We start from the raw sequence: 11,927 nt of genomic DNA, 5'->3' as shown, positions 1-11,927 counted from the left end.
GTATAATATTATGGGAGTTTACTAATGCTAGTGCTGTATAAGTAAAGGTAGTAAATTGAGTATTAGTAAATGTAGCGGATCGAGATGTCAGCTTATACACCACAAATCGGGGTTCTGCCGTCCTGAAAAGAAGTGAAGCAACAGTAAGCAGAGTTTATGAATGTAAAAATACATTAGCCTACTGAGCAGCGAATGCTTCACTGATGCCTTTGTTTCGGCAAAACAAGCGGTGTTAAACTTCGCAGGGGACTGGGGCATTACTAAAGTTAAATTGAAATGTATTTTATGAAGTCCTAAAGTTTGTTTGGAGATGCTCTAGGGAGCGAGGTAAATATATGTGGGCTAGAGGTAAGTAGAGTTAAGAAATGGACTTTAGAGACATACCTCTCAGCATTTCAAATTAATGAATACTAATACCTATTGAGATTTAGAAGAGTTAATAATACAATTTAATTTACAAGCACGTTTTCTTCCATTTATAAACACATTATTGTAACTTTTAGGGCTGTGGTACATTCAAAACCACCAAACATTCCTAGAACAAAAAAAACCCATCAAGGGAGAAATGCAACATATGTATTTAGGTTTAAAAGAGGGATTCTGGGGGCATGCAGAGGGGCAGCGTAGTGGAGGTAGTGAAATATGTGGTGGTACTTCACAGCACTGCCATACGCTAGACAGCACAGAGCTGTATGTGGAATTGCAAGCAATATATTTGACTAATTTTAAGATTTACAGTTGCACATACTGATACTGAGGCAACGTTTCCAAGTTATCCAAATATCATGTATTTTTTCATTCCCTATAACTTTTCCTAAAAGTCCCATAACTTACCTTACCAGCTACCTAAGTGCAAGCGTGGAGGTACTGGAGACAGCTGGCCTAGGCCGCAAAAAGAAAACCTAAGGCTGGCCCTGTAAATGCACGCATGTGTCCAAACTCCTCAGCTTTATACTATAACCAAATATCTCAATACCTTCCCTTTACTACATTAACCTTCTAATTAAATTAAATAAATAGTTAAAGCTTCCAACCCATCAGGATCCTGAATGTCTAAAAGGTCTGCCCACTTTACAGGAGATAAGATGAGATAGAAGTCTCATTTTCCAACTCCCATAAACAAAATACATGCACCAGATTGCGGGCAACAAAATGCACTGGATGCATGCAAAATGAAGTCCAATATGGATAAAAATGTGGGACTAAAATGTCTCTAGATTTAGTCGTCATCAATTGTAAAAAACAACTGAATCAAGCCAAACCAACATTACTGAATACTAAAATGCAGGAAGACATAACATTGATATTCTTCGTAATAATCACAATAAAAAGTAGCATTCAGCTGTATGTGGTATATTGCGTTGAAATCTGCCCTATGATGTTATATCAGTTCAACAATGTTCTTAGACTTTGAGATTCTTATCTGTTGCCAATCACTCCTGTGTGCTATAAATTCATATACCAGTAACCCTTTGTCTAATGTCTGTGTGGTGGAACCTGTATAAGGTCCATTGTGAGCAAATGCATGGAACCATGGATAATTCAGCACAGGGCAGCATTCTCGAATGGCACACATGGTAAGCCCAGGTGCCTGCGTATTAAAAAAGATGGCATTTATTACACTAGTTTTTTGTTCTGGCCTTCCGCTACACCCTATTCGTTAATATAAAGTGAAAAAAAAACTCCTTGTTATTATTGTTTGTTTTACATATATTACAATGTTCTACACTGTATAAATACCTGCCGTTTTACTCAAATAAAACACATTTGCTAATGGACTTCCCCTTAATTAAGTCCCAGCTAGTTTTTTTTTTGGTTTCTCATCTAAGAAATACCCTTAACAGTAACACAGGGGGTTCAGGGGGCCCCTAAAAGATACTGTAAGTCTGGTGCCATCACAGTCTGCCTGAAAACAATCTTAGTGTATTTACTTCTAGCAACTTTTGTCCTGGAAGTCTATTCAGGGATGCTCACACTATTGAAATCAAACTTTACATTATTCTATAGCAGTTGAATCCAGCATGGGTGTTAACTAAGTTTATCTCTGAAAAAATGCAGATTAAGAGAAACATGACTCCATGGATCAACAACTTTTAAATTAAAATGTAGACTCAAATGCCCTTGTTTCCCAAACCTATATAGATATATATATATATATATATATATATATATATATATATATATATACTATTGAGACTGCACTCACAGATATATATATATAGTTATGTTTTAGTGGAAATGTGAGGCTATTTCGGGAACATGACCAATGTAGCACTCCCGTTGCTAAAACTCACGCTCTATATAAAGAACACAATTCATGTTCTAGGTGTCTACCTTGGTTTATTAGATATGGTAAACAATTCAGTATTTATTTTATGAACCACAGTAAGTATGTTGGTGAAATGACATTCCATTCCAGGTGGCATTACATTGGCTTCCACGTCATACTGTGCTATTTTGTAAAGTGGTTGGTGTGAAATATCAAACAGCTTTGGCACTAGGCAAACGGCTAACCTATATGAGGTTTCCATAGATACGCCAACTATTGAAGAGTCGTTATTCTCAAAGACCAGGAAATGACAAATCACTGCAAAAACACCCCAGAGAAAAAGGGAAAGGCAGAAATATACTGTAAGTCTGTGTTATAAAAATTGTTTAAATCAGTAAACAAATGGGCAAGCTGGCAAAGGTTTGGTATGTCTGAACCAGATTCTGGGACTACTTGTGTAGCGGGCATGTGAGTCTGGCCAAATTGATTGCAGGAGACTGAAGTACCTGAGATGCTAGAAGATGCTTCACGTTATACCAGAGATAGACTACCTGCATTACAGTTTAACTGGTACATCACATATTACACCACCATGTCCATCAATATCCAGTCTGGGCCAAGAGAAGCATGACCAACAACACACTGCCTGCAATAGTCTATTTCCCATGATGGAAAAAAAATGAACACTGCAGCAGGGAACAACAATGTTGATGTTCTGTTGCATTTTACATTCAAGATTAAGCCAAAGGACATCAACGGCTCAACCAGAAAAAAGCAACAGAAAATAAATGTAACAGAGGCAAATGTTTTGATCAAAGATTATTGACTGCTACCAAGGAAGCTTCCAGGAATTACTTTTTATGTTTGCTACTGTACAAGGAATGTGGATTTGCTTGGCAGTCTGGTAAACTCGCTGAAACCCCCCCACTTCCGCTAATCAGGGGTTAGGGATCCTTAAGTACTGGGACAAGCATGATTCAGGAGAAGCAGAAGTTCCAGTTCTCCTTGAAACCAAATTATTCTGAACATAGTATTCCTACTGGTTGCAGGGTGATTTTGAAGTAATACATTTTTTATGAGAGGACAAAACTTGGGAACATAGCTCAGACTCTCCTAAATGATGTACCTCCTGCCACACTGTTATGTCATGAAATAAGTAAGCAATATTGTGCAGTCAGCAGAACCACCAGTTACTATGTATCATTCAACCCAAAACCTCTCAAATGCTCCTTTAATAAAGAAGGCTATGCTATTCTTCACAAATGTATAACCACTAATACAGATTTTCATGTGATCAGTGGTTTTCTCAATGCGTAATATCCAGTAATGCCAACAACAACAATGCTGCAAAATGGCCAAATACAATGTTACAAAATGGACCAGGTGTTTTAACTCTATATTGGCAATAAGACAAGTAAACTTCTTAGTGCCACTAATAAGGGTTCCTTTTATACACCACAGAACACTTCTGTCTATTATTATGCCAATTATAGCCCGTGCACTATTGCACTTCCTAGCATTATAATGTCTTTAGTAACGGTTATATGTCTTATATAACGGTATTTGTTATGCTGAGCGGATCAGTCCTCTCTATGGCACAAATTCAGAATTCCATCTGACCTGCCAAGTTCTGAGCCAGCGACGTGCTGTGAGATACTAAGGAGACGGATTGACGTACTGAGATGTGACTACCAAGGCAACATTTTTAACATGTTGCCAACTTTCTGTTACCTTGCTGCCCCCTCTCTCTACACTCTGCTTTACCCATGAGAATCCTTTCCTTGCACGGCATACCCAGTCACAGTGTACCCTTCCCCATATATCAGTCACCCTTCCTTCCTCTACAACCTGTAATTTGACATAATTCCATGCCAATGGCACACTGTAATCTTTTCTTCCTACCTTGTCACTTCTACTACCAGATCTCACCAAACTTACCAGTGCAACCCAGTAAATGAATCAGCTGTTATCTCACATAAGCAACATCCCTTATCATTGCCAACAAAATGTCAGGCTATCCCTTGGCATAGTGCTCCCTTCCATGTTATACCATATAGAAATTGATGCAGGCCCTAGAGATTTTTTTCACAAAATGGTACAAAGGTTCTAAACAGTAAAATAAGAACTAGAATGTTGTAACCAAAAGGTTTCATCTCATTACTACGTCTTCCTGTATACCCATATAAGGATTCTGTATGTGCCCCCCCTAAAATGTAGACATTAAACATAAAAAATAATTTACTTTATTTCACAAATTTGTAAACTGTACGTCAACTAGAAAGAAATCTGAAAAAATAAGTTATTAACTTATAAATAAATTAAATAAGTTTTACTAAATAACGTTTACTGAATGGGTATGGTACAGCATAACTCCCATCATTAAATACTAAGTCAGACATTGATGGTTGTACAGCATAACCCTCATCACTATATATATTAAGTCAGACATTGACGTGGCTAAAACAGCCTGCCTGTGGCACCGCTACTCCTGAAACAGCCTGCCTGTCCCATTTCTGCCACAAAACACACCCTCACCTGCAGAATTCACTGGTCTGGGGGCTGGCCGAGCAGCACTGGGGCCACCAGATGTCTATGCGGCCTGATAGCCACCTAACATACACCGTCAGCTTAGCGCTGTGGAGTCCACACACTGTGTGTCTTTCCCCGCCAAGGAGAGGCAGGAATCAGGGCAGAAAAAGAGAGTTTCCTCGCACAGTGTGAAAACTCCACAGTGGCGAGCTGCGAGCCCATGTTAGGCGGCCGTCGGGCTGCAAAGACATCTGCCGGCTCACTGGGCACCCGGAGCGGTATGCCCCACCCTTAGGTACGCTACTGACCATGACCTAATAAAATCTTTCTATGTCTAAAAATGTGTATATTTTGTTTATAAGCACATTTAATGTGGTTTATGTACCCATTATTGCTACTTTTAGGGCTTTAGAACATTACGATACATCATACCCACCAAACATTCTGTTTACCAAGAAAAAGGGAGACATCAGGGAAGGAAAGAGTGGCGGAGTGATTTAAATTTAAATGATTTTATTTTCTGTATGTGGCATATTGACGTTATATTGTCAGTAGGGTGCCTCGCAAAATGTGGCAGTTGCCACCATTTGTGGCACCAATACGTTCTAATCTTCAGCAAATTCCCAGTGGACTGCTGGTCATCGGCGCCCCCATACTTACTGGCTAGAAATGTCCAGACACAAGTTATGTGAGCATAAAAGGGCTGCCATCAGGGGGTACAACCATTACAGTGGGCAACCAACTGGAGGGGGCTGGAGGAGCCCTCACTAAGGTGAAGGCGTTCTCAGTCTTTCAGGGGAGACTTCTCAACTCTCCTATCAATATCAATGTAAGATGGGAGTTCCCCTTTAATTGCCAGGGTGAGTGTCCTTCCTAAACAGGCACACTTCATGAAGAAAACACTGCACTAATGTATAATTAAAAACGCAAGAGTTACCCACGTGGCTTCAATGTGTATCCATTCCTGAGTATAAAATAAAAAATACGATTTTTCCCCCCCAAACAAGAGGTGTGGAAGGAATGCTGTAAATGTGTTGCAAGGCTGGTTTAATTCACCAGGGTCTCTCTCAAGTGTCAACCAATGAGAGGTCAATCGAAGTTGTTCACATCCCACTTCTATCACTTGAGTGAAACTTACTGACAAACATCGTTTCTTTTCCCACTTCTTTTTTTACTCTTGGATTCATACTTAGTGGTTAAGTATCAGAGTGTCACCTGGCTGCATGAAACCTGGAATTCATGTTGCATCTGCTTTGAACACAGGAGTAAAGCTCTGGGTAAGAATGTTCATTATCCTAAATGTTCCTCAGATAAATACTGCTTTTTGTATAGATTCTGGTATTCTGGAACAGTTTGTAAGGGTTATTATTAATTATACAGTAACCATCTACAGCTTTACAATACAGTTGAATACAAAGAGACTGATTAAATGTTACACAACACAAAATTGATATCCTTTATTTGCTATTTTAATGTGTAAATAAGTATAATGATGGAAAACTAAATAAACACTTATGTACAAGATCACAACATGTTCTGTCCCCCCCACCCTGGTTCCACCCTGCAGCTATCTTTGACAAACCTTTTCTCCCTTTCTCAAACACAAGGCACTTAGCTGCTCTAGCTCGTATTGAATATGTAAATAGGGGATCGTTTTGTTGAGACAGTACTCCTGGTTACCTGGTTTGTCCCAAACAAACAGCAGCCAGGTAAATGTGGCTGTTTTTATCACAACCCCCTTTACCACTCCTTGCAGGTGTACAAAGCAGGTAGAGAACACAGGGAAGAGAAGGCAGAGAAAGGGAGGAGGAAAGCAGACAGGAGGGAACATGGCAGAGCTGTCAAGAAAAGCAGTGAACACGGAGAATTGAGAGAGACAATGAGTTATCAATGAAACCGTGTCTATCTATAGCTTCCCATGCCAGCCCCAGCTGCTGCCCCTGCTATTCCACCTGGGCCCCCACGCCTTCGGTTGGATGACAAGGTATTGTCTCTGGAATTCCGCCTTCTCGATGCCCAGTTTAATGAGCCAGGCCGGTACCAGCTTGTCTTGCGTGTTGAAAACCCTCTACTAGACGACTCAGTGAAGGGAGTCACACTTAGCATCAACCATGGGGACATAGTCCACAGTAACCAGGCTGAGTCTGACACTGCAGAGCAAACAGACCTGACAGATACTATCAACTTTGAAAAGGACACCTTCCTCTTCATTTTGCCTCAAGGTGACTGGTAACGGGGGGCACACTCACTCATACCTGTTTATCCTGCTGTTTGTATATTTCTCTTTTTGGGGGGTAAATGGGTTGGGAACAATGCAGCTATAGCCTGCATGGCCAGCAATACGGGTGTCTATTTCATTATCAAGCCACCCAAAAGGCACATTTTTAAACATAATGAAAATAATTGAACAATTATATGTTGATCACAATTGTATCATGTTGTATACTTGCAAAAAAAACTTCAAAACTTAGTCTTTAGTTGAAAAATGTAAATTTAAGAGGCTTCTTTCATTTGAAGGTGCCAAAATTTTATGCAACTTTAAATCATTTCGTGTGTTGGCCTTATTAACGGTATCATCTTTGACTTATGACTGTGTTTTCTCTTGGGCTCATATGATAACTATTTTTCTTAAATGTACACACATCATTGAAAGATGTCTGTTAATAATAGATAAGAAGAGATGCAAATAATTAAACAATGTGTTTTCTTAAAAGGGTTAATACTAAGAATCCATCACACTGTTCACCTTATAGTAATGAATTAATCTAATATGATATTGTGGTCTGGGGACACCTACTGTGCTTATTCTGTATTTCCAGACTATTTTTTTTTATTCTGATGACTATTTAAAATAATCGATTCAATTATTAAAGGGCTGTACCCCTATGTCAGATAAAAGCAAGCATTTTGGGTGTGTTTCGGTCTCAACTCTCAGACTTAACTATGCATTAAGAAGGGCCAAGCAAGGAAGCTTCTCTTGCAAGAAGTGCTGAGTTTTAAGTGAAATTGGTGAGGTTTGTTGAACCTATACATTATGTATGGCAAGGTCAGGCTTTCATGCTAGAGAAGCTTACTTTGACTGGTGCTTCATAATGCATAGTGTTCAAACTGCAGCTTACCTGCAATGCCCAGCACCTGGACATTATAATCTCTTGAAGAGAAGACAAGAAAATTTGCCTCCGAGTACAATCCTTAAAAGACATCCAATTATACTACTATATTATCTACTTTTTAATGTTATTATAATCATTCATTTCTACCGCCATTCTTCCTTTCTGTAGATTCGTAATGATTCTCTTCCCTTTACATCCTAGGTCTCTGTAAGAATGATAAGCACCATGATGTCCGATTATGCATTGATGTTCTTAAGTTTGGAGGTAACTTCCCAAACAAGGGAAGAAAGGTGGGACAGGCTATATTTGCAATATACCCCCGAACCAACCAGCCCCGTATTAACTTACGAGCTGGCCCTTTCCAGCCTCTATACAATTACCAGGGGATCCTAGCACTTCTCCGAGTGGGAGGCAACCAGATGGCTATGCATTGCGGCCGTTTGGCATACAACGTCTGCTTCAAAGAATATCAGCCACCTACACCTGAGGAAATCTCCAAACACGTCTCACCTAGACCAGGCAATGCAAGAAGTGGAACTTCCCTGGAGACCACCCCTAGACATGACCCTCATCATCTAAGCACACCTAAACCAGCCTCCCCCGCACCTCCTACTTTCAGAACCCCAATTCCCCAATCTAGCACCCCCAGATCAGTTTCCTACCAAGGTGAATCTTCCAAAATAGATACTTTGCATGCCAGCTACCCTTCGAGAACACATCAAGTGTCAGATGCCCAAGATCTTCAGACCACCCTTGAAGAAGAGGACAGACTATCTCCTGATACAGACTCACTACAAGACCAGGTAATGCTTAGGTTTAGGGGAAGGCAAATCAAGGCCTTTGAATAAGGCCTTTGTCCCATCCCCCCATAACGCCTTTAATTCTGTAGAATGGATTATACTTTTGGTGGGACAGTACATCTATTGCACTAAAATCTGAGGCAGTCTGAGCAAACTTGTAATTGTGGGTGTTAAAGTGAACCTGTCATTTCATTAAGTTTTTACAAAGTTTGGTAATTATTAGGCCAATTATTGGTAATTGCTTAGAACATTGTATTGCCCATTGTTCAACTTACCTTACAGCACACACCATGTTTCAATGCATGCAGCAGGGAAAAATGTATGAATGTATGCAGAATCCATTACACAGAATAATGTCCAACTAGACCATTTGTGAATTGGCTAAATATAAAAAACTAAAGTTAAATAATAAAAGGATGCCCCTTTTGTGTAGCTGCACAAACATGTGCCATGCACGTTTATAAAACACTATTATGTTCAAACAGTTTTTAATAATTATATACGTATATATCTAGCACCTACCGGTATATGCAATGATACATACCTTACCAGTCCATAAAGTTTTCTCTTACACCCAAGGTCGAGGCCCCATGGTTCCAGTGTTCACTCCTACCCACACTGGGTGGAACAGGACTGGCTACAGATATGTATTCAACAGGCTGATGGCAGGTTTAGGGCAGCCTCCATTTAAAATAAATCCTTAGAAGAGTCAGTATAAGAGCTGCTAATATTCCTGGTGAGCACCATGGACTCTGGCTTCAATTAGATTACTCTGATCATCCATTAAATGGAAAGGACTGTGGACGAACGACCATGGAACAAATAAGTGTTTCTAATTGAAATTGTAATCCCTAAAATAAAGGACCACCATATATCAGTATGTATTATATAACTTAGATTTCTTTTTGGAAAGCTATTCATGCATAGGATACAAGTAAAACCCAGGAACTAGAGATGTTAGTAGTCCCTCTTAGAGCTTGTATCTCCACAAAGACCTGTCCAAATGCAGTGAAAGCGGGTGAATCATTTACAGTAATTCCCAAGGACAGAATTTGCTTATTCAGGAAGATTGCTTAAATATATGTAGGGCCTAACCTATCTCTGTTTGGTCGTATAAAGCTTATCCCAATATTTTTTTTATTATCTATTTATATTTATCTCTGCTTCTCCATTTAAATGCATAATGTAAACAGCCTCTGATACTGATCCATTAACTTCAAGCCAAATCAGTAATATTTCACAAATTTAAAATATAATAAACAGACATAGCATTACATTACATTTAACATCACACGTGCTTTTTTTGTGGTCAAGTGATAATACTACTTACACCTTTTTTTCTTCTCCACATGCAAATGCCAATGGTTCCCTTTCTTGTTCATTATAAATAACTTTGATTAAGACAACATTTTATGTATGTTAATTAATAATATTTTTCCATTCTGTTTTTCATTTGCACCTTTTTCTCCTTTGTTAATTTTTCTCCCAGCATGACCTCACTGACCGCTCAGATGAGTCTCCTGCTCCGGTGCTTCCTGTCTCCAGCAGATTACCAGATGATGTTCCACTGCTACTGCCTTCACCTCCAAAGACACCAAGTCCCATCAAAAAGTCTCATGTGAGTACCTACCTACTATTCATTCAGTAACAATCAAGTAAAAGTAGGGTGCCATCTGTTATGGATGGTCAGATTAATCAACCAAAGTGTAGTCGATACATGGAATAACGTTTTAGCAGGTATAGTAGATGTCAATACAGTGCAGGTGTGCAAGCATGTATAAGCCTATCCTGAAAATAAGTCATAGCTAAGGTATACGTCAGTTTTCAGGCTCCACAACAAGGAGGAAAATGCCAACTAGATGCATCAGACTGTTCTTTTATGTTGTCAAATTCTATGTTTCCATTTCAATACTATGTGTATGCAAAACCACATAATGGGGCAAGTCGCATTAAAACAAATGAAATATTTACTTTGATATGTTGCTGCTTGTATCCATGCATAGAAGAAGAAACAAAAGTGGCAGCAGTGTTGTAGACTGCTGGGATGTGTTTGCTTAGAACTGAAATAACAATGAATAATGGCAAAAGATTCAACAATAGAGCTGTGTGTAATACAATAAAGCAGATTAAATGCAAGACACAGTTGCAGTACTAGAGAAGTATATGAAGTTGCTGAGAAGGATTATAATAATACTTGTATGTTTAGATGGGTGCAGTAATAAAATGGTTGCTTGCAATTTAAGAAAATATACTGCCCCCGACATATGTTGATTGACTGAATATTTACTGATCAGCCCTGTTGAGCAGCATGCCGTTACAGGAGCAAAAGTGGAAATTTATGCTGATTTGACTTCTCCTCGAATGGCATTGGGTGCAATAACACAACTCTGACCACGTAGTCGGGGCAGAAATACACTATGTGGACAAAAAATATAGGCTGAAAAAAGACATGCGTCCGTCAAGTTCAGCCTTTCCTATATCTGTTAATTTGTTCCTGTTCATCCAAAAGAAGGGGAAAAAAACCCAGTGTGGAAGCTGTTACAGCTGCAAAAGGGGGACCAGCTACATATTAATGTCTATGTATTTAGAATGCGATGTCATAAAAGTCCCTGTTAGTGTAATGGTCAGGTGTCCCAATACTTTTGTCCATATAGTGTAGCAGAGGTTGCAGCATGGAGGTGCTTATTAGTTTCGTTCAACAAGTAAGTTGGAGATGGATCCACAGATTTTACCCATGTGTCCAGATCGGGATTAGCAGATCTTTTGCATGGAAATGCATTTGTGCATTTATGTCTGTGTGACAAGGGCAGTAATAGCAGAGAAATTATCACAGTGGGATGTCTGAAAGAGGACTAAATTGTATGCATTCCTCATCTCTTGTTCTTTGCACTGCTTCCTATACTGTTTTATTTTTTTATCTATCCACGGATAAAAAATTGTCTTCCTCAGGTTACAGACAAGCCGCCAGCACAGAGTGACCCTGTTTATGGATCAGATGGAGAGTCTAGCTTCTTGCCCTCACCTGGAACAGAGAAAATTATTGTTACCCTCCACTCAGCCACTCACCTCCCCACAACTACGGCAGGCTCAGCTCCATCTCCTTTTGTCACTTTGTGAGTAAGATATGGACACACAAGTAATAGTCCCGTTAACCAAAGTAACTTAAATCAACCTAAGGGACCTAATTACTTTACTGCCCTAAGGTAACAATTTCTG

General features: G+C 39.4%; 2 protein-coding genes across 2 annotated transcripts in view; both read left to right on the top strand.

Moving 5' to 3' along the window:
• The first annotated feature begins 6,617 nt into the window (after positions 1-6,617).
• Positions 6,618-11,828, top strand: LOC128491403 (uncharacterized). Its single transcript, XM_053463725.1, has 4 exons — positions 6,618-7,020; positions 8,113-8,714; positions 10,201-10,329; positions 11,661-11,828. Exons 1-4 carry the CDS (start codon positions 6,717-6,719, stop codon positions 11,826-11,828), a joined length of 1,203 nt encoding a protein of 400 aa, XP_053319700.1. The 5' UTR covers positions 6,618-6,716.
• The window catches only part of CCDC33 (coiled-coil domain containing 33), a 29,763-nt gene continuing 28,055 nt past the window's right edge, over positions 10,220-11,927 (top strand). The window contains exons 1-2 of the mRNA XM_053464975.1: positions 10,220-10,329; positions 11,661-11,824. The gene's annotated coding sequence lies outside the window, so the exon portion shown is untranslated. The remainder of the gene's footprint in view (positions 10,330-11,660; positions 11,825-11,927) is intronic.

Source organism: Spea bombifrons, chromosome 4 (assembly GCF_027358695.1).
Source record: "Spea bombifrons isolate aSpeBom1 chromosome 4, aSpeBom1.2.pri, whole genome shotgun sequence".
Taxonomy (NCBI): Eukaryota; Metazoa; Chordata; class Amphibia; order Anura; family Pelobatidae; genus Spea; species Spea bombifrons.
The sequence above is the reverse complement of the archived record's forward strand: the minus strand, read 5'-3'. Positions and strand labels throughout refer to the sequence as shown.